Source organism: Amphiprion ocellaris, chromosome 10 (genome assembly GCF_022539595.1).
Source record: "Amphiprion ocellaris isolate individual 3 ecotype Okinawa chromosome 10, ASM2253959v1, whole genome shotgun sequence".
NCBI classification, from domain to species: domain Eukaryota; kingdom Metazoa; phylum Chordata; class Actinopteri; family Pomacentridae; genus Amphiprion; species Amphiprion ocellaris.
The window spans coordinates 22,581,505-22,605,780 of NC_072775.1; the positions used below are offsets into that span (position 1 = coordinate 22,581,505).

General features: G+C 41.4%; 1 protein-coding gene across 1 annotated transcript; it reads right to left on the minus strand.

The window, feature by feature from the left end:
• Positions 1–65: 65 nt before the first annotated feature.
• On the minus strand, positions 66–22,970 carry emilin2a (elastin microfibril interfacer 2a). The gene is made up of 9 exons (XM_023286852.3): positions 22,689–22,970; positions 21,964–22,089; positions 18,842–19,032; positions 16,727–18,685; positions 7,922–8,269; positions 3,895–3,948; positions 3,531–3,590; positions 3,259–3,399; positions 66–1,219 (listed from the first exon to the last, which is right to left on the minus strand). Exons 1-9 carry the CDS (start codon positions 22,832–22,834, stop codon positions 897–899), a joined length of 3,348 nt encoding a protein of 1,115 aa, XP_023142620.1. The 5' UTR covers positions 22,835–22,970; the 3' UTR covers positions 66–896.
• Between the last annotated feature and the right edge of the window lie 1,306 nt (positions 22,971–24,276).

Consider the following 24,276-nt stretch of genomic DNA (forward strand, 5'->3'; position numbering starts at 1 on the left):
CACTTTTCTCATCTCCAGTCTGATTCAGAGTCAAAAGGTTCAACAGTAACCACAGGCTAGTGGAGTAACTTTTAACCTATTGTTTATTTTTAACAGTACATTAATGATATTAATGTTATTGCAATTTCAGTCCCTCAGGTCCTCCATTGAATATCACAAACATTAAACATTTAACATTCATTCCGGTTATTTGTTCAGCTTTACATTACAATCGATATTTTCCCTTTCTAAGGGATAACAGAGCCTATACTGAAGACCAAATAGTTCTTACAGTTAGTCTTCGGAAAATTTAGTAAGTCTCAGGAGTGTGGAGAAGGAAAATTCATCCACGCCCACTTTACATAACCTTGTCTTTCCCTGCCATGTTTGAAGCCGGCCAAGTTTGTATCATTTATACAATCTTCTTGTGTTGCTAAATCTTTCTTTTCCCCTACCCGTCTCTTCATGTATTAATCATCAACTGCTCTTCTAAGTGTATGCAATAAGAGGAAGTGAGCTCATGGGTAAAGGTGATTTATCAGGATTTATTGCCTAAATAACATTATATTCCTCGGATAGTTGACCATACTGAGTGTCTCAGATGCTGTTGCTAAAATAAAAATGACATTTTACTGTTAATTTACAAACACTTCTACACAAGACATTCACAATAAGTACAAAAAATTCAACTTGATAATCAAATATATTAGATACAAATCCTGCTTCTTGTATTCAGATATCTCTGGCAAATGGCTTACAAATTGCAATATAACAGCTGAATTTCTAACTGAGGATCTTCACACAGTGGCACTGCGTGGGTAAAATAGCTGCGTCACAGCAAATCAGTAAAAACGTGATTTTGTCATTTCCTCCAGTCCAACTATCTGGGAACAAACTAGTCCTCGTTGTTACTCCGGCTATCTGTGGGTCTGTGGCGCGTACAGGAAGATGCCGCTGAAGGTGGAGAGGATCTCCCTGGCCTCGGTGGTGGCCAGCTGGCCTCCGGTCCTCACCAGGCCCACGCGGTCTCCTTTTCTCAGGGGGAGGATCAGACTGAAGGACACGCTGCCTCCACAGCCGCAGCTAGCAGCAGCTGAGCCTCTGTGTTGACCTGCAGAGCTCTGCAGCCTCTGCACGCTGCGGTTAGACACTGACAGGACGGCCTCTACGTGGCCACCCTGCTTTGCAGTCAGCACGCCTGAAATCAGATATCGGCCGTCCATCGGTACAGTGAAGGTCCCTGTAGATGAGAAAGGCAGTTATTTAGTCTGTGTTCGATCAGTAATGATGCTAATTTTCAGCTTAGTAAATCCAAGTCAGAAATCTGTTTGTCGTTTTGCTCTGTTCGCTTAAACGACAATCGATTCCACTAACAAGTTTTTACTGTGTAGTCAAAGCCTGATGTATCTCGTTCCTCTGTACCGCAGAGCTCCATTGTTAGATCACACTGTTGCCTTTAGTGACTCTACCACTGTAGTTTATTTGGAGTTGATCTGACTTCCACTGTCACTTCATCAAATTCTCATTAGTGCACACAGAATAATTCACAGGTGAAAACGGTCAAATAACCCAATAAATGTGTGTCTGCTTGACTACAGGAAAGCTCCGGTCATTTATTGAATCCCTAAAAACACATCTCAGTGTATCAAAGTTACATATACTACTGTTCAAAAGTTTGGGTTCACCCAGACTATTTCATGTTTTCCATGAAAACTCACACTTTTATTCATGTGCTAACATAACTGCACAAGAGTTTTCTAATCATCAGTTAGCATTTTAACACCATTAGCTAACACAATGTAGCATTAGAACACAGGAGTGATGGTTGCTGGAAATGTTCCTCTGTACCTCTATGTAGATATTCCATTAAAAATCAGTCATTTCCAGCTAGAATAGTCAGAAACACATTAACAATGTCCAGACTGTATTTTTGATTAATTTAATGTTATCTTCATTGACAAAACCTGCTTTTCTTTAAAAAAAAAAAATAAGGACATTTCTAAGCGATACCAAACCTTTGAACATTAATGTATGTCTGTTTGACTACAGGTCAGCTCTGGTCATTCATTAAATCCATAAAAACTCATCTAAACACTTAAACACTGTAAAAACTACACTACACTACACAATGGAAGGTTGTAATATTCAAATAATTCAGCCACAAGTGTTTGAACCAGAACACAGTTTTCCTTATTAATAATAATGATACAATTGACAGGATTGGGGTTAAAACCCTAGAAGTCTGAATCCAGTGTCGTTCCACTGCAGCTTCAAGGTGGAACGGCTCAAAATGTGTAAAATCTGTTCTAGTCTGAGCCAAAGAAATTCATCTTGGCCTCATCTGCCATCCCCGGTATTCATCAGGCTTCTTTTTATGTTCTTCAGCAAAATTTATGCTTGCAGTTTTGTGGCGAACATTAAGCGGGTTTCTTTTCTTGGACGACGTCTGTACAAGGTGTCCCGATAGTCTGGATACATAGGAAATCTCTTTAACTATCTTTTTTTTTTTTTGTCTCCACAGATTAAATATGGCTTTGTCGAAAGAAGACAGAGTTGAACTGGTATTTCTCAGTGGACATGAAGGATGGACATATGGAAAGATAGCAGATGAATTTAATGCAAGTCATCCAAGGGGGATTCCACTTGGCTTTTCAAGGATGGCGAAGGTGGTTAAAAAGTTTAAAGAAATGGGCAGTGTCATGGACACACCCCATTCTGGATGACCAAATGTATCAGCTGAAACTAAAGTTTCATGCTAGCCCCAAAAAGTCCCTTCTCTAATCCTAACCCTATCTTTTGATATATTCTTCTTTCATGTCCACTGAGAAGTACCAGTTCAACTATTTCTTCTTTTGAAAAAGCTATATTTAATCTGTGGAGGCAAAAAAAAAAAAAAAAGATAGTTAATGAGAATTCCTACCTATCCAGACTTTAGGGACACCCTGTAGAGGCTGATGTTCTTTAAAACGTTTTTACTCATTGTCTCTTACACTGTTTGAGCTGTCACAGAATCTGTTTTCCACAGATAATCAAATCCAAATTCAGTTTGGGTACCACAAGAGCAAATTAATAAGATCATGTTACTTGGGTAACATCATGTGAACTTCTATGTAAAACAACTCCCTGATTAGACATCATCACTAGACATCAAAATCTTTTTTTCTTTTCAAACTTTGTTCTACAGATCAAACACAGTTCTTCCACATTATCCCATATCATAACAACAACAAATAGGAAATCTTTCTCTGGCAGATCTGTTTTTGTTTTGTGTTGGTGCACCTGTGTGGGGATTGTAGTGTCCACCGTCGTTGACTAGGATCCTGTTGAAGCGAACGATGCCAAAATCTCCAGAGAAAGGCTGCTGCGTGAGGCCAGCGGAGAAGGAGAAGGGATCTGAGAAGGCGCTGTTGTCCACTGAAACTGAACCCAGAAACATGCACAGAAGTCGATCAGTATCTCATTTCAAGAATAAATTACTGTATGTTTACTTCATTTGCCTCTTCATCAAACTCTTATATTTGAAGTCAGAATAGTAAAATGCTAAACTGTACCTGGTGCGTCAGCTGGAACTTGATACATCGAGTTCCAGGGCACCTTCGCTGCTGCAGGAGCTACAAGGTAAAAACAGCAAAGTCATTTCAGTGAATCTTGTTCATTGATGCCAATTTAACCATTACCTCTAATTTTAAAATTTGCCATGCAACAGAGGGTAAAACTTCCTGGTGCAGACAAGCTAAAATCCTTCCACAGCCCTCCCACACCTCCTTAACAAAAACATCCAGTCCCCACTCTTGTCACACTCCCATCCTGCAAATTGTTAACAGCTTTCCCCCATTTTTTTTTTTTTACATTGATGTAGAATGGCAAAGCCTGCAGACGCGCGCAATGCAACTTGATAATGAACTGCTGCAATACCTCGGCGGCTGGTTGACGGAGGTTTGAAAGACGCAGGCTGCAGAGGAGGATAGCCTGCAAAGAAACAAACAACACATTATGTTTTATCGTCATTTGAAGAGAAAGGCCAGTGAGTGCTCTTACCAGAGGCAGCTGTTTGGTTTTCCATTTGAACATTATGGCAAAACACTGTGGGAATGTTTCCCAGAGAAGAAACTAAAACAAAAAAAATCTAGACTCCATAATTTTGGTTTACCAGTTGCTTTTTGAATCGGTTTGATCTGAATTCAGCTGTTTCACTGCAATTTGAACTAAAGCAGATTTAGGTGTTTACATTTTCATCGAACCTTGAAATGGATTTAAACCTGCAGGTACAATAAATAAGAACTGAGTTCACGCCTGTGCAACATCACTTCAATGATTCAAAATTGTATAGCAATACAGTAAATTCATCGCATCTAAGTTGAACAGGGGGCTGTTTGCTCTTATGTCAAATTATGAAGTAACAGTTTAGTTTTACAATAATAAAAATACAGGCTCCACACCAGGAAATGCAACAAAATTCAGCAGTCCTTCTTTACTGAGATTCAAATCTTTGACTCTCTTTAATCTCAGCTTTTCAGTTCTTTGTATGTCCACCTTTAAGTTTAAAGATCTTTTTTTTCCCAGCTGCTCTTACTGGAGGGGTTGTGCTGCGCTACCTTTTTCTTTGAAATATCAAATGAGTCTGTTTGAATTTAAGTCAAAAAACTCATTTTTTTCTTCTTTAAAAGCTCCTGTGTGATTTTGTGCTTTGGATGGTTATCATGCTGGAATATTGCTCCTCTATCAAGCCTCTCCAGACTGGGAGTCATCCTGTCAGTCTGTATTTTGGTTTATCCACAGGCACTCATAGTCTTATTACTCCACTAAGCAACGTGGAGCAGATATGTGACGATGGGTGTTGGTTTGTCCGTCCGTCTGTCTGTCCAACATTTTGAGCACATCTTACTCAAAAACAGACTAACAGATTTGGATGAAATGTTCAGTGAAGGTCAGAAATGACACAGAGACCAAGTGATTAGATTATGGCAGTGATGCAGCTTATAGTCTGGATCCACAGATTTGTTAAAGAGTTCTTTATCATTGCGAGGTAGTGGCACGGCGTCACTGTAACCATGACAACAAGTGAACATTATGTCAGCTGCCTGCTGATGATCACATGATTGCGATCCTACTAGAAATCAACCGCTGTGGACCACGAATTGTTTAAAGATTTCATCCGTCGGAAATCATACAACGACTGAGTAGCCTTGACGGAGACCTACGCTCTCTGAATGCTTTTCTTGTTTATAAATGCCATCTCTCCAACCACCGTTTGCACTCATGCAACTTCATATCATGACACTCCCATCTCCATGCTTCACTGTTGGGACTTTACAGTCGCTGTGCTAGTCCTGACTTCTTGGTCTCATCATCTTTCTGGCCATCTCTCAGTATTCATCGGGTTTCTTTTTATGTTCTTCCGCAAAATGTATTTTCGCAGTTTTGTGACAAAGAGGAAGCAAGGGTTGATTTCATGGACAGTGTTTGTAGAGGCTGATGTTGTGCACTGCCCCTCACACTATCTAAGCTGTCACAGGGGCTCTGTTTTCCATATATAACACCTGTGTCAAGTCTGAAGCAGCTGCCTGTCTGTTTCTCAGAGCTAGATTAAGTGGTCTCACTTTAGGAGGACACCACTGCAGCTCTGATCCTTCTATACCTCCTGATGACTGCTACAACAGACAGATTTTTCATTGGTCACATCTACTTCTCTCAAAGACTCACAAATATCTAATATCTCTACCAATTCTTTTCCACATGGAGCCATGATGCAGACAGATGCACTCTGTATTTTAAATATTGCCTTTCCAGAGTATTTGTTTTTGGTGATTGATTTAAGGAAATGCTCGACTTGCGTGTTCTAATGCTACATTGTGTTAGCTAATGGTGTTGAAAGGCTAATTGATGATTAGAAAACCCTTGTGGAATTATGGCAGCACATGAATAAATGTGTGTGTTTTCAGGGAAAACATGAAATAGTCTAGATGACCCCAAACTTTTGAACTTTAGTGTATTTCTGTGTAAAGTGCCATATAAATAAAAGTGCTTGCTTAATATAGTTGCACTGTTTCATTTCCAAAGAAAACCATCTGCTGCACAACTGAAATAAAACCAAGCAACAGTAAGCATTCACAGCCATGTAAAATAAAAAAAGATGATGTGACAGCCTGTGCTTCAAGAAACAGGAATAATTTAGTGCCAAAGCCTGAACATATGGCGGAATTGTCAATTTTCAATCTAAGTTTTGTTTCTTGAGATAAGATTTCTAACTAATTGGCATTTGCATGACTTTTTCTCCCACACTATCAGTGAACAGTAACAGTTTAACTAATGTAGGCTGCTTTCCGTTCCTTTCTTGCCAAATAAAAACATGTAGGCTAGAACAAAGCCTTTGTTTTGTTGTTTGATATGCTATTTAATCTTCGTATATACAGCCCAGTTAGTTCAGATCCACAACTATCAAAATCTGTTTCCTGCTGTCTGTTCTATTTGGTTAAATATGGCATCCATTAATATAGAAATTCTTAAAGTACATGACCAAAAAAGAACAAACACTTGGTTCTAAATCTTGGGAATGTTGATTAGATTAGATGATTCTGTCTGATGTGACTGTGACCCGACTGTTGACAAGAAGACCACACGTTTCCTGTATTATGTCACACATGTGGTCATGCTGGCTCCCCTCAGCTCTACATGGTGCCAGAATACTGACAGAGTGCTTCTTGTTATCGAGCTTCATTCATAAATGTCACAAGTACTCTGTGCATCAGAATCTGATGTAACATTTTAGAATAAAGCCTGGGGAAAATTCATCATAGATGTTTAGCACCTGTAGGGTATCAATTAAAATACTTCTTAGAACCCTGAGTCCTGTAAACAGCTTTGTGGGTATCACATTAATACTCACTGGAGGCTGATTTTTCATTGTAATATAAAATCCTGCACCTTTATGGAAACAGTACAAATGGAAGTACAGAGAATTCAAAAATGTCTTGTGTGCAGTCTGACACAAGTAAAAGCTGACTTTCTTTGATTAGCTTTTTTTTTTTTTTTTTTTTTTTTTACAAAAAAAATTTAAAAACCTGCAATTAGCATGTACAACATGTTTCCAACTGTCAATAGGTTTTACTAATATGATTAGAGCAAGAGAGTTTATTTTGGACATTTTGTTTTTTATGAGAAATGCAGACAAAAGTGATTTTAAGCTTAGATTTGGTCAATTTTCCAGAAAAAATAAGAAGCCACACACAATTAGTTCAAGTATAATTGGAAAGGTGACAATCCCACAATTCTTTCTGTTTTTACACTTCTTTTTCTATTAAATAGTACACTATTTTGGCGATTGCTCTAGGATTGTTTTCTTCAAACCCACTGATCCAGCACAGGGTTAAAGAAAAGTACACAGCACAAGAATCCTACTACTCAGGCAGAGAAAATTACAAAAGTCAGGCTACAGTTAATTAAAATGTTTGACTTACGCAAACAAAATTAGAAAAACAATAAATAAGAAAACGTTGACTTTTTATAACTAATGTAATGTACAATGCATTATTGATCTTCCTGGAGAACTCATTATGCCTAAAAAGCAAAGCTGTATATCTCCAGTGTAAATGTGAGCAGCAGTAATGCAGCTTTTGGACCTTCAGTAAAACCCAGCTGACAAAAGAGATACTAGTGAACAACCCCAGCTAACCTCCTTCCTTCCCGTGCTTCTTTTCTTGCACATAACATTAGATAACTATAATATGTATTTCAGCAGTTCACCGTATGTATCAATTACTTACATGCATATCGTAATTTTTATTGATGCTGATTTTGTGCAGCAAATACATGTGGTCTTGGGTGAAACTAAAGGGAAACAGCATGTACACTTTTGGCGTTCACACCTATTAAAAAGTAACACTAACACTTTCGCTCCGCATGAGACGACCCAAAGGTCATCATAATGATTAGCATTGCTCACCTGGTGCGCCAGCAAACCCTTTGACAGGTGAGCTGGATGAGTCCTCAGAGCCTCTTCGCACCGTCACCCTGCGGATGTACCCTGGAGGTCCTGCCTCGCCCGTCTCCACCACAGGCCTTATGGGAACCAGGGGCAGATTGGGGCGGCCTGGCTGATGTGGGCTGGAGGGCTGGCTTGGCGGACTGATCCTGATGGTGTGTGTGTTGGGTTGTGCTGGTTGGCTGTATGGCTGCCTGGGACTGGAAGGCGGTGGAGGGATGATGACGGGGATGTGGATTTGTTGGATTCTGGTTCTGGACGGGGTTGCATCTGGCACAGAAGCAGGCCTGTCTGGTCTTAGGGTCATTCCTTGGAAATTTAAAGGCAAAGAAAGACAATGGCAAGACTGTAAATGTGCAATTCACCTCACCTTTAAAGCACCAGACATTTCTGCTTAATGTTTTGGTAAATGCAAGCATGCAATTGTTGTTTTGCTTGTAAATCCCATTTCCTCTACCACATTCAGAGCACACCTCTCTCTTCCTTTAATCGCTTGTATTCTCATGACATGCCAAATTAGACCTGGCTTGCACAGCACCTCTGAGCTTGTATGTTTTCTTTTGAACCAGTGCCATTATTACCCTTCATAAAAGCAAAGTGGGCGGTCAGCGGGAGTTTTAGGCATCGAGAACCATCTGAACAGAAACTACTTGGCTGCTGGCCAGACTCCCTGAGGCCACAGACATCGTCTGGGCCTCTGAGGTGAGAGCACAGACACTGAGAGTGTCCTGGGGACATATCACAAAAATAATTACAGTACCTGCTTTGTGTCATCCCCCTTCTCACAATCAGGTGTCAGACAGATCTGTGTCATGGCGTATTTAAAATTTAGCAAAGAGCTTTGTCCATTAAGTGAATCGTTTGATGCTTTCTGTATCTGTATCTGTAGTGTGGTTTGAACCTTGTAGTGCGGAGGGGCTGCATGAAGCACATGTTACAGGACTGCAGGAATATTACATAACATTTAGCCAACTTATATCAAGGAAATGCCTCTTTATTCCAAATTAGTGGACAGTTAGATTTGGCAGTAAAAGCTCTGCTCATTCAGGAAGCTCTCAGAGAATACAAACAACATCAAGAATTCTACAGGGAAAATAAACATATTAAAGGTGGAGTCTGCGACACTTGAGACAGATTATGGATTTAGTTAGTTAGCATATCTAGATAGATACACTACCAGTCAAAAGTTTGGGGTCACCCAGACTATTTCATGTTTTCCATGAAAACGCACACTTTTATTCATGTACTAACATAATTGCACAAGGGTTTTCTAATCATCAATTAGCCTTTCAACACCATTAACTAACACAATGTAGCATTAGAACACAGGAGTGATGGTTGCTGGAAATGTTCCTCTGTACCTCTATGGAGATATTCCATTAAAAATCATCTGTTTCCAGCTAGAATAGTTATTTACCACATTAACAATGTCTACACTGTATTTCTGATTCATTTAATGTCATCTTCACTGAAAAAAAGCTGCTTTTCTTTCAAAAATAAGGACATTTCTAAGAGACCCCAAACTTTTGAATGGTAGTGTAGATGCCAGATTTGCCATTTGCATCCCTCTTTCACTGAGCCAGGGCTGTTTGTGAACACTGGACTGTTGTTTTCAGTGGACAGCTAGCAGACCGTGAGGAGATATTCACAGAATCTGACAGAAAAGTGAACTTGATAAGAACCGCATACTCAACCTTTAACTGTTACATACTTTAGCTAGTTTAGAGATAGCTGTAAATATACATGCATGTCAACAAACCCTCAAAATCAAGTTTTGTACCTTGCTAACATGTCTCTGTGTTGTTTAGTTATGTGTTAGAAGACAAAATAAGCAGTCAAGACCATGGTTGAGCATTTCCACCTTGAAAATTGCAGTGTACTGAAAACATCTTGAAAAACATTGATTGGGACCTCCAGAGTTCAGTCCCTAACAAACCTTTGATTCAGTCCTGTCAGCTTGCAGAATGGGGCCTTCTGTACATTATTCTTTTTAGAAATGGTGTCTGATTTGAACATATATTGCTGAAGAATATATCATTGTGCCATTGAGTTTGAGCAGAGTTTGTTTGCCCAAGGGGTGAATGGAAATAGAAACAGGGACAGCATAGGGATTCTTTTCATGTAAAAAAATCTTCTACATATGTGGCTCTGATACAGCGAGATGAGTTTTGATGGGTTAAATCAACGACTGGAGGCGGACTTTGAATATTCACAAAGCTATTAATAGAAGCAGCTTTAACACAGGGAAGATGGAGTGATGAGACGTGCTGCAGCAGCAGTGACTGTAGATATGAAGGTATAAGTGTTGCAACAGTGACAAGTGTCTGCTATAAAGGCTCCTTTGTGTATCTGTCTGTATCCAACTGAATGCTAATGGCGATCAGCTGTCATAATGAGCCATGGATGCTGACGCATTAAGTAAACAGCTGATGTGAGGAGCTTCTTCAGTGCTCTGGAGGACAGTGCTCCATTGACACCAAGCCTGAGTACAGGACATCCTTACAGCTCTGTGAAGCTGAACATAAGCACTGTGGTGGTTTGAGCTAAACCAATATACTCACATGCACTCATGAAAATGTATAACATGCTGATGTTTAATGGATAACATTCAGTCATCTTCTCAGTTTAGCATGTTACCAGCTAATCTTGCAAAGACTTTTTATCGCATCTAACATTCTTTCTCACTATTCCACATGGAAATATCACTAAATTCACAGCACCACTTTTAACCCATGTGCATGAGGAGTTTTTCAGACTAGTGATAAAAGCCATAGTTCAGTGGTGCAGAGCTGCAGCTGGAGTGACTGCTGGCTAACACCTTGTTCCGTTGTCTGACTATAGAAACAGGAATGTATGTAAGTTAGAACAGCTTTACTGGTAATTTGGCTGTGTTAAAAATACAGTTTATATGAGCACAGAGAGCAGGAGAGAAGCAAAGGTTTGCGCGCCATGACTATTCCTTGTTTTGTTGGCACATAGCAGTTCAGTGTATTTCTTACTTTCTTGTAAAGTAGGGAACAAATCTAGTTGGGGCGGGGGGGCACTTAAGAAATGATATAAGTACATGTCTTCATATCTTAACAGCTTTTAGTTTACAACTCCAAGTTTATAACAAGCACAAAAGACAATAAAAATGGTTTTCGACATATGGGATTTTTAAATCCACAGGTTACTGTTGAAAGGATTTTTAGTATCTTGTAACTAAAATAACAGTTTTCAGAGGCTGTAAGTAATCCTTTACGAGGGCTATAAATCCAGCCACAGTTCCAAAAATTACAATAAATCAAATATTAAATGTTAATTCAACTTTAAAACAGTAATGGATAAATCCCAAAGCACCTGAAAGCAACTTTATTGCATTAGTCTGCCCGTTAGTCTGGATTATGAAAGTAATCAGCCACTCTGTTATTATCAAATAAAACATCATCAGCCATCAACAAAATTCTTCCTTCTTAGTGTGAGTGATACCACAAGCTACTCAGAAACCACATGTATAATCAAAAACAAATTAAACCCAGCAATCATGTTGTACTGAGATAATCAGAAATCTCTTCTTCATTTCCTCCCCATGCCTGCTTCAGGACGCCAGTTGGCTGAGTGCATATTTCCCATGAGCTCTCAGCCTGTGTCTCACTAAGGGGGCAACCGCAAAGTCGACAAACACACACATTCACACGCGTGCTGGTGCAACCAAGAGCATCACCAAAACCAGATGTTATTGCTTACGAGCAGACAGAGCCGCTGCAGGGGGAGGTGGGGAGAGGGGCACTTTAGTCAGCCGCTCTTGCGCAGAATTGGGTGACAGTTCGCGAGTGTTCAGAAGTGTCTGAAAGCGTCACGGAATATTGCAGCAGACAGGCTGATCACGCAATGGAAAATGGTGTCAAGGGGCTCAGAGCAGAGCGGGGTGCGGTGCACATACAACAATGTATCACTCACCGTCTGACATACATTTTTCTTGTACTCTTTCTTGCTAAGCACATGGACACAATTTTGCCCTCCACCCCATTTTCCTCCAGTGATATTAATGACGGGAGGCTCAAATTGTGCACAGCATGGCAGACCTCTGGGACTCCCATTGTGTATAAGAGTCTCTTCTGACGATTTCCAGATGGGCTCCCGGGTCAGAGATGGAAACACCTCACCTCGCAAGCTTCAGATATCTCAGACGCAGTCAAAACGCTCACTCAAAATTCTGAAGGCGACTAAATATACACAGTGTGAGAGTGTGTGTGGTGGTGTCGGATACAATTTTCCTTTCTTTCTCAGTAGACAGCCTTCGACTTCAAAAAGCCTTTTATGTCTTGTTTTCTTGTATTTCCTCATCACAGTAGACAGTTAATCTTACTGCCTGTCTCTCCGATATAAAGTCAGAATGATCAATTGCAAAGCATTGATCCATGAAATCAAAGCCTTTACTATATCCCTGCTTTAAAACAACTGCCTTTTTTTATTTTCTGAAGGCCTCAGTGTTGATAGACACGTACAGGACAGGGAGGAGAGAGAGAAGTCCTCTGGCCATCTTGGAAGGACAAATCGGGAAAAAAAAATTGCACAGAAGGAGAGAGCAACAAGGGTGTAAAGAGAGAGCAATTCAGAGATGAGAGACAGAGAAATAAATAACAGGGATGTGATTTGAGCTGGGCTGGGATCATCTCCAAAAAAGAGGAGAAGGAAAAAAGCAGATTGAGAATCAAATGAGAAAATTCAGCAGAAGAAGGCTGATTAGTCACCATGTGAATGGGGAACAGCATGCTCAGTAGCACTTTCCATATTTCTACATTTCCTAATAAGCTCTATTTAACTAGTTTGCAACCATTAAGATGTTAAAGTCTCTTGCGTAATTTCTAAATAACTGCGTTACAGTCATTTCTGCTTTACCACAGCTCCCCATCAGAGTGCAAAGCAGCAAGAAACAAACACACACACATGCTGTAGTGGTCGACCTCCTCAGCAGCAGCTGCTGTGGGCGAAGCAGTGCCAACATTTTGTAACTAAAGTCACACAATTCCATTCAGCAGTCACACTGAGTAAGGGCAAAGCTATTCCAGTTAATCTTTCAGTTATGTTATTACAACACCTCATCTGTTCGCAGCCTCCTCGGGGTCTTCATATGACTGTGTGGAGAATATGAGCTCAAACACAGAGAGGAAACATTTCAGTAGGCTCCCAACCACCACCACACCCACCCAGCTGGGATTTCTAGTGGATATTTTATCTCTTTTTAGACTATTTCTCCTTTTCCAAACTCGAGGAAAGCATTAAATCTTTGGCCACACTACCCAACTCCCTTGCTTGTGGGATTTAGGATACAAGCACTAAGTGAGAGAAAATGAGATTTGCCCTTAAAGTAAGATCTGGAAATTTCTGGAAGTAAGCCTGTTCACTTTCTTGCTGAGATTTAGATGAGATGATTGATGAAAACTCTCATGTCTGAACGGTAAATAGCAAGCTGCTGCCAGCAGTTTGCTCATTGAGGTTAGAACAGGGTAAGGATTAGTCTGGCAAAAAACACCACGCAGCACCTCTAAAGTTAACAAGTTGTATCTTGTTTGTTAAATCAGTAAGAAATTGACATTTCAGTGACCATTCAGCCTTTTACAGGAGGTTATGCGCAGAACTATTTCTTGGCCAGAACCAGTTACCAGGCAACAAGTGGACACTCCAGGAAGCTGCTGTTAATTTGTCTTAGAGCTTCAGAGATGGATTTTGTTACGTTTGGACAAAGTCAGGCGAGCTCACCCCCCTCCATTCCCAGTCTGTGAACTAATTTAAATAAGCCAGCTATGAAGGCTAGCTTCATATCTGCATTTACGTGGTATATACATATTCTACAGTCCTGCTGCAGTTCGCAAACTTCTGTGTGATTCTGTGCAGAGTAGAGGTGCAGTATGGGCTGGTTTGTGGTTTCTCAGAACTCACAATTATGAGTGTTTATTGTCGTTTCTAACAGCAACACCAGAAGTTAGAGTAAAAAATCATCTGTCAGAGGGGAGGGAGGTGATATTATTTAAAAATGGAGATAACGGCGCACATGACGCATCAGGTAATCTCCCTATATGGTTTGCACGTATGGTAAATGCCACAAATAGTAGAAGAGCTAATGAAAAGGCTGAACTAGAGAGAGGAGTAGCTCACAATGCCCTTCTCCTCTCTCATCTCAGCTGGCCGATTACTGCGTGAAGTGATTGTGAATGTCAGATCGTCTGTCTCGCAAAGTTACAGAGAACGGTCGACACAAACACCCTATATTCAACACTGGAAAGGAGTAGGAGGAGGGGGTTTCTGACACTATCTGACCATAAAGCATACAATTAGGAGTGTGTATATGTCCGGCTGAAGGTTTCATGCGAGATGATGAAATCAAATATCAATTTTGAAATGACAAATGACAGGCCATATTTGGCAAACACAGAATGGAAACAAAAGACCTGCGTGCTTTCCATTTCTCTATAGCACAGCCATTAATCCATCTGGCCTGCTTTTCTGCACAGCTCCCAATCACACCATTGTTTTGGACGACGGTGTAAGAAAGGGAGGCACCGGTGGTGGGGCCCCACTCATGACATCACAGCTGAGGGTAGTCTAAGCATCTGGTCCTGGGTGTGGAGCCCTGCTTCTCCCCTCTCCATCAAGACTGACTCCAGCAGTGAGTCAGGTCCCTTAATGAGGACCAGACTCCACACATCAGGCTGAGGTCACCCTACGGGAATCTCTGGAGGTTGGTATGTGTACTTGTGTAAGGAGAAAGACAGGAGGGAGGGAGGTGTGCTGTGTATGTGAACTAAGAGACTGGGAACTGAGGTTGAGGTCTGTGGCAGGAGTGAAAAAGCTATGTCATGGTGAAAGAAAGAAGACCTCACAGCTCAACATGCTCATAAAGGGAATAATGGGGAACAGTCTGCTAGGTGTTCTGACATTTACATAAGGGAGCAACGAGGCACGAAACAGTGCAAGTAAATCATCACAGCAGTAAAGCTGGGCTGTAAAAATTTAAGATTCTATTTACCTGTCTCATTCCCTATATAAAAACTGGGAAATTCTTGGGACAACATGAGTCTAAGTCACAGGAAGGCTCCATTGTGGGCCTCTGCCTCTTGGTGCTGGGACATATTGAATGACATACTCAAGGCGAGCATGGGAGGCCCCGTGAACTCGTGTCCTCCCACTCCGGGAAATACCCTGTGGCCATTCATGGGATCTGATCCTTCCCTCCAAGCCTCCGTGTAAACCAAGCAAGCAGAATGCATTATGTGGAGGATTATCTACAGGAAAAGTTTGTGTTTACACAGATGTTAATCACACTCGATAAACTCATATGTTAAAAGTTAAGCAGGAGGCTGAAAAGAGACAGTGTGTATTTTTTTTAACCCAACTTATTTTGGCTAAATCCTGTGCTTGACTACACTAAAATGGGAATCCACTAAACAATGCGTAACTAATTGACTTTCAAGCAGAAAAATTGTGCCATAATGTGAATCTAATTGCTGTCATGATATGCTCTCATGATAGCTCTACCCACTAATGAAGCAAAGCCTGCTAGCTAGTCCAGGCAGTCGGCTTGTGATTGCTGCTACATGATGTTTCTTTCTTACTGCTACATACTGTGCAGTCAGCACAGCTGTCTTTTCATTATGGTGTTGTACTTCGGTTGTCAATCTCACTCTTTTGCTGCCATACAGCTCACCTGAAAGCCAGTTACTGCTGCTGCTGTTGTGGCAAGCACCATCTTCATGCCTGGTTTCATCTTCAGGCTCTGAGGGTATCAGTATGCTCCAAACAAAGTGTGTGTCAGATGGTCAAACATTGTCTCTGAAACCCCTACAACACACATCTTTCCCAAGTCAGAATTGGGGGTTGTGTGTGACGATTTCTGCAACTTTTTGAAACTGATAATCTGACATTCGGGACACGTTAGCAGCGGCTCAGCTGGTGTGCAGAGATTAGAAAGCAAGCAGAGTTTGAACTTCTCTTTCAAGCTTTTTTTTCATTCTATACACAGCTACATCAGTCATTTTTATAAAATGAGTGCAACACGAAATGCCTTCCAGGAAAGACTTTCTAAAAGTATGCATCACTATTCCCATATGAGTAATTATTTTGTCTTGACACTCTGTGACACTTTGCAAATGGCCTGGATCTTTGATGTTTTCGGATGACACAATGTACTGAGAAGTTAGTTTCAAGCATACATGAGTATTATTAAGCCATTATAGCCACTCCCCATTCAATGCTGTGTTGAGCTTGTTGCGTCTTTTTGGGGAGTGACCATGTCAAGCCTTGATTATACTCCCTTGTGGATGCACACATGAACGGTTGCGGACAGCACATTCGTTTTTCTAATTATACTGCTTGCTAGTCTGCTTAGAGGATGCATTCTCATAGATGTGCAGTAGATCTGCATCTTTGTATTTCACTAATGCATACTATTATCCTTGCAGCATAGTGGCACAAATTTTGAGCTGCAGAGGTGCGTATGGGAGCTTTCTTGGGGAAATGTATGTAATGTCAACCCTAGAATAGCCTTGTGTACTTACAGATGCTGGAAGTATAACATGTATGGTATGGATGCCAAATATTTTACATTCAAACAATAATTCACTTCAGTCAAAATTTCTTGCCGATTCCAAGGTGATAAGTATGACCTCTGATTGACTTAGCTCATGCGAGTGCAAGCTAAAGATTTCCTGTCATCATCTTGTTTTCCAGACATTACCACTGATAACCAATCATGTCATCAAGCTATTACAAAAACAAACAACTCACCTGGCTCTCTGGCAGTGACATCTTTCGAGACATGCTTGGCCATGGCAGACAGCTGTGCCTGGAAGCTCTGCATGGTATTCTGTAGTGCAACAATTTCTGCACCATGATTTCCACAGGTGACATTCATCCTGTGGACACAGTCCCGTAGGCCTCCAACATGTCTCTCCAGCCCATCTTTCAGTTCTCTGATGTTAATCGAAACTCCATCTAATCTTCCACACACCTGTTCTAGTCTGGTTACACGTCCATCCACAGCAGAGATTCCATCCGAAACACCCTGTGTATTCTGTTTGCATTGATTCAGTTCAGATGATACCCGTTCACTAAGTGTATCAAGCCGATTCCTCAATTCATCCACCTGATGACGAGTAGCATCAGGTGAAGCCCAGTTATACCTTCCTGGGCCTCCGCTACCACTCTGCTCTGCTTGGCAGCATGTTGAGTTTATTCTGTGCATATCCTGGTTATATTTGCTCAAGGAGTCACTTAACCCGGTAACAGCTCCAGCCAGACCAAGAACATTATCTTGAAGATTAATCAGTCCCTTCTGGAAGTCATCCATCGTCTTCACACGTCTCTCATTTCCAACTGACTGCCTTTCAACAAGGTCCTCCAGCCGCTTGAGCTTGTCTGTGTTTGAACTGACATCTGTGTGAAGAACATCCAAGTCATTTCTATATCTCTTTAGGTCCTTCAAAATGTTTCCTAGACCATTAGGTGTAGGCACAGAACTTTCGTCACCCGCAGTAATTCCTGAGGTTGTACATCCTGCAGAGCACAGCTCTCCAACAGCATTAACCTTATCATCTAAACCCCGCAGGAGGAACTTGTTGTTGTTGACTTCTGCCTGGATGGCATCCATGGAGTCACCAAACATCCCTGGGAAGGAGTTGTTGCTCATTTCCACCAGCATGTTTGTGAACTGGTCCTCCATACTGTTCAAACGCTCACCCAGGAGCTGCCGCAGTGCTGTCACTTCGTCTGTAATTGTACGGGTCAGCTTCTCTTCAATGTAGAAACAGTGAGTCTCTGCATTTTGCTCTGTAATATTAATACGTGCCTCCAGCTCCTCAATCAGCAGGCCAAAATCACTGTCTTCCTGAGGTGCCGACAGGTGTGCCAGCTCATTGTCAATGCGGACGTTCAGGATGCGGTGAGCCTCTGCAATACGATCAATCTCACGCCACAAGTCTTTATGGTCACTGTGGTCCTTTTCCTCATTGGGTGGTTCAGTCTGCCTCTGAGTTCGTATAGGTCCATCTGCAGCAGCCATATCAAGACGTAGTGCACGGATCTCCTTTCTCAGATCAGCTTCCTTAGTATCCACTAGCTTGGTCAACCTGGCCAAAACTTGGTCATGGCTGTCTTCACAGTTCTTCTGCGACGCCTGGATCTTGTCATTGCATGAGTTCTGCAGCTTGGCCATCTTTTCATCCACATTCTGGTCTAGCTCTTTCTTCAACTTCTCAAATTTTCCATCAATGTAGGTCTGTATAACATCAAACTCTGCTATGGCTGGAGTCTGAGACTGAGAGGCATCCATCAGGACACGTATCTGCCCCTCATGACTTGTCGTGATTCCTCTTAGATCGTCCAAAGCTTCATCCTTGCTTTTAAGTGCATTATTGATATCATCCAAACGAGCCTCTATTTTCTCAAGGGCCTTTTCTCCAGCAATCCCACCTCTGGTAGCCTGATGACCATCCAGCACAGCTGGGCTCTCCTCTGTGCCTGCACCTGCGGCACTGTCTGGTGGACGCATGTTGTTTAGAAGTGTTACTAGCATCTTCTTTGTGTCGTCCTGCAGGTCTGTGCGGAGGTTGGTAGTTAACCCTGTCAAAGCGGACTGGAGATCCAGGACAGTCTGAGATAGACGTTGAACTTCATTTTCCAGAAGATGCACCTTGTCTGTCCCACCATGTCTTGTCTCATGGTGCGCTGTCTCTCTCCGCTCTGGCCCTATAATCACGGAATAAGATAGAAATTTTCATAATAGATAAGACTGAATGATTTTGTCTTTTTTTGCCACAAAGGTAGCCTTTTTGCTCTTTTAGTTTACTGTGACATTATATTGTAAATTGAACACTCAGGATAGAACAGAAAATGATTTCTTACTTTGTGTGTGCCGGGTTGTATGTGCAGGATTTGCGGGGAGATGAGGCTGTGTTCCCTGCACTGCTTGTCGATCCGGGGCTGCCTTTAAATCTTTACAGTTCAGACCTTGGTAACCAGGACAGCATCTCCACTCCAACTCTGTTACTTTTTTGTAGGCAATCTTGTACGTGGGTCTAAACCGAGCTTGGTATCTGTAATACAAGGCAGAGAATCAATGTGCTTTGCTCTTCAATGTCTCAAACAAATATTTAAGTTCTTTAAGATAAAACTCAGGCCATTAGCAAAGAGTTATGAGTGTTATTGATTTCCATGCTAGAGCTATTCTGCTATTTCAAAGAGAAGAAACAGTTAATATGATTTTAGGGGGAAATTTTGACTCCTGTAATAACCAGAATGTCTGTTTTTTGGGGTTTTTTGGGTGAGGGTTTTTTTTGGACATTGACATTTTTGAGTTTCTCCAACCATTTCCCAATACATGAAAATTTCAGCTTTCTAGCCAAAGAAAACAATTTCCAAAGAAACAATGGATGACATCACTTTCCTGAAGGCAGGGGTCATGTCATGTGAAACATCTGGAAAGTTGGTGTCTGTAACAATCATTTTTGCACATTCCCCAACTGTCACTGATAACACCACCATAGCTTGACTAACAGGAAAAAAAGGAAGGAAAAGCCTGTGGGACAACAGCACTTAAATTACTTAAATCTCATCCTAGCATGAGATAATAAGGCCACACTGTGCTGTTTATCATAACTTGAGGTGTCTGTTCTCAGTTCCAGCTTTTCTTGCTCTACACAGGAATATGGAAAAATGCTCCGGTGACCTAAGAATGATCAGCTTCCAGGATTCTTTTCCACAGAACTGAGGCTCTTGTGCATGCCGAAGTGGATCGCTAAGTTAAACCACAGATAGCATGTGTTTACAAATAACAATGATTCACAAAGAAAAATCTATTAAATTGCAACACAACATCTTGAAGTGCAGAACCACAGCTGTTACTCACCAATTACTGTTACAGATGCTCCTGTTTACAATAACATTTACTGAGGAACATAATACTTTGCTTACTGTAAAAGCTTTGGATTCGGATATGAGCTCTAATCAAATTGTGTGTTACTTCAACAAGATTTAATATCACATATGACTTAGAAGGAGGGAAGAAAATGTCCATACTATCAGAATGCATGACTATTTAGATTACACACTTGCCTTTTAAACTACAATTATGAATCTTACACTCTATCACATAATTTTTTTCAGCAGACACATTAATTTTACATAGAAATGGATGCATCTCCTAAATACAACTTAAATGAAATTACTATTGATGTGGTTTCCAATTGAACTGATTGTTAAGTCTACTATTTTTTACTTAATAATTATGTAAATTATTATGACATTCAGTCAAGTTACAGGATGGACTGAATATCTGCTAATGTACAATTGAAAGTCATCTGTTAGTGAATGATAACGCATTTGAGCACCTAATAAAACTAGATGCACGGACATGTATATTTAGAAACATCTATCTGGAGTTGGAATTTGAAATGGGAAGTCAAACTCTGATATTTAGAGCCAAAATTCTCTGGAGCAAAAGTCAGAAAAGCAGCAACTGCAAAAGAGAATTGGCTGAAATATAAATAAAACTTCCTTGCACATGACAGTTGACTTCTTCATTTATTCTCATCACACCATTCCTTGTCTTAGAGAGTTGGCACTCTTGTTTAGGTAACTTATATATTTCTTATGATGAGTTCTGGGCCAAGTGCCAAGCATTGTACTGGCAGTCTGACTGAGATATATGCTAAATAACATGTAGGCCTGATTGTAAGCTCCAAGCTACCAGTGACCCTGAGCAAGAGATGGATGGATGGATGGATGGATGGATGGATGGATGGATGGATGGATGGATGGATGGATGGATTGGAGAGAGTGTTATAGTATATATTTATATACACATATCAGAAAATCCTAAAGACCCCTCTGGTGAAAATCAAGTCAAGTAAATAAACAGTCACCATTGCCGACTATTTCCACATTACCAGCACAATCTATTGATCACAGTCTCAAAAACACAGACTCAGACTTCCAGAGTTTCATATCTAACACATCTAAGAAATCAATCCTGTAGTCTTGTGAGGGTTTTCTGTACCATTATTCTTCTTCACAATCAGTTCAAACATTGGTGGCTGAATTACAGCTTGCTACTGTGTAGACCAGTTTTACAATGTTTGAGCAGAGTTGTAACTGAGCTGGTGTGCTTGAGTTGCAGCAAGCGGCAACGACTTCATAGATCTGCACATTCAAGAGAAAGTATCGATGTAGGGCTAAACATAAGCCATTTTGAGATTGTAAGGGATTCCTTTCATGGAAAAAAAATCTAAATATGTATCTGACACACAGAGATGAGTTTTAGGTGACCAGAGTGGGATTTTAAATGGTAACACAATAACAGCATATTCTGGATTTTTGCCAAAAATCATTCGCAGAATGGGGAAATACGCATTTGTGTTGCTTCTACATATGTTCATGAAAATGCCAGTAGAACATCCATCCATCCATCCATCCATCCATTTTCTTCTGCCAGCTAAGTATGACATTGCAGATGTCCCTTTCTGAGGTGGTCTCAGGCCAGATGAGACATGTAATTCATCAAGCAAGTGCTGGGTTTACACAGGGGTCTTGCCCCAGCTGGACATGGCCAGAAAACCTCTAGAGGAAGGTTCCAAACGAAGTACGGCATTCCTGTTTTCATACTGTTTGGTTTTTGCGTTGGTAGTTGCGCATTAGAGATGGATGACTCGCAGATGTGGAAAGGGGAATGAAATGCGTGGCTTAGAATGAGCTAGTATCAACTGCTTCGGGTTGGAATAAACTATGAGGAGAGCTGCAGTTCTCATCAGCTTTACTCTGCATTTCATACATAACCACGCATCTTCGTCAGTGGACTTTTTAACTTGCTTGGAAAGCTGTGCTCTTCGGTTCTGCCAACTGAGTTTCATTGAGCCACTGTGAATATTTGTGCCTCTAGCTCTCTCTCAACGAAACATTTTGTATCCAGTCTGTCTCATACATCTAAACATGCACCCTCAACCCTTTCCCCTGGCTCCCCGGATGCTCACGTCACTTGTGGCTGGCAGTTGGGCTGGTAGGCTGGGCAGGGGGCCACCACGGGCTCCTGGAAGCTCTCCACACTCCCTTGCACGGCGCAGCTCACGTTCCTCTGCACCACATAGGCGCACCAGTTCCTGAGGAGGGAGGCACAGATAAACAAGATATATACTAAGAGGTCTAAGTTATTTTAGAGGAGTATCGTGCACAGAAAATAGCTGGACATGGTAATATGGCAATAAAAAGAAACTATCATAATGAGATCCATGTGCTTTACTGAATTTTCCATTAAAGCTTCGCTTCAGGGAGGTTTTTCATCATTGTTTTTTTTCCACTAGTTGATTTTAATTCATCAAGAAACATTTGCAAATGCACTGATGGTCTCTTATAGACGATAGATTGGAGTAATCAGTGACATTCCAGCGTTTATCTGGACTTTATCACCTTTGGCAGCACTGGCAAACCGAGCCAAATTTAGTTGCAGTCTGATAAGGCAACAGTGACCAGGCTGAATATGACCATAAGAGGCTAAATCTTTACCGATCCGAGGTCGCTCCGGTCAATGAAAAGTTTGGAAGTCGTTACGTTTTTATTGGCAGCTGCGCAACAAAAGCGCACAGACTTTACCTTGAGGAGACGCGTAAAGAGGAACGCCCGCGTTGAGCTGCTTGCGAAGACTTTCTCAAAAAACAGCGAACTTTAAAAGTCTGTAAAGTATTTTTTAAAAAGCCCGTACCTGTTTCTGTGTCTGTGTACCACTCCAGTGTGCGCAGAGCCTTGGAATAAGTCATAAGAGGAGGGAGACCCGCAAGTGAGCTGAAAGTTTAGAATCAGGGTGAAAACTGTCCACCGCCAGTCCATCTCTCCATGCCTGGGATTCATACTGAACAAAAAAAAAAAGCCTGGAGATAAATATTTCTAGCACAGAAAAGGAGCACTACCCTGTTATTATCGTGCGCAACAGAAAAGTTACATTGCCCCTGTGACTGATCTGACTCCAGTAAGTGAACTTTGGGGAAGTCCACATTCACTGCAACTCCCTTGGAATGACGTTCAGGGCCCACCACACCCTCCTCCCAAAAAACTCTGATGAGGGGAGAACAAAAACACTTCCCTCATTCTTTAACAAAACTCGAAAGCTCAGCTTGTGGCGAAGTTCGGCTTTAATTAAGTTACTCTTCTAAGTCTCAGAAAACAATGGGTGGTTAATTAATGTAAGAGGCGCAGGAGATGGTGCCATCACGAAGCCAGTCAGCAGTCAGTAATTCACACCTCAGTGTCTTTGAATGCAGCCACCACAGTTGACAGAGGTGTGTGGAGTGGTGGTGTTGATGATATTCATGGTCAGGGATAACAGCACTCATTTGCATTCTGTCTGCCCCATTGGCAAGTAGGGATATTAGAGGGGATATAGTTTGCAGCCTGGTCTTTCCTGCAGCAGCTCATTGGGCAGATTCTACTTTTTAAGCCAAACTGAGCAAATTGCTGACATCTTAGTGTGGATGGAGACAGAAAGTAATACATTAGTTGCACAAGAGCTTCAATTTGCAGCACTTGAGGCAGGAAGTCATTGTCAGTACTTTAGCGCTGTGTGAAAGTGTGAGCAGGAGAGTTTCCATGCACACGGTGATGCTGTGAAAATTATTTTAGCGAGATGGCCTGAAGCAGTAACCCCCTGTTTCCCAGGGCGCTGTCACAGGGAATACTCCATAAATTTCTCCTCATCAGACAGATGCTGTCAGATAACACAAAACTCATTACGGGGGGCAGGGAATTTAAAAAAATAACAGAATGGGGTGGATGGTGGGAGGAAGACTGAGAGTTAAATAAAGACAGAATGAGAATGCAAAGCAGATGTGGTGTAATGATTCAGAGGGATGTTGTGCAGCATTATGGGAGGAAGACGTGTAGCAAGGCAAATGGATTGGCTACACACACATACACACGCGCGCATACACACACACATACACACCAACGGCAACCCCTTCTAACCCCAAGAACCTTTTACCACGAGCAGGCTTTTTCTCTTAAATTGCAGTCAGAGCAGAGAAAGGCCTTCCCAAAATAAGACTGCACTCACCATGCAGCTGCGCCAGGTCGGCCAAGAGAAAGATGCTGGAAAATGTTACGTAAGAGAATGATGTCTGCAGGGATATCAATCAGCATGAGCAAGTGTCAGGTAAACTTGATATGCTGTGAATATCCCCATGCAAGTGTTCCTTTAATGAGGGTACTGAAGAATGCCTTCATTTCCCTTTGTTAATTCTTTATATTGCCACACAGTTCTAAAGTGCACTATACATTCAGCCCATCAACACCCAGCC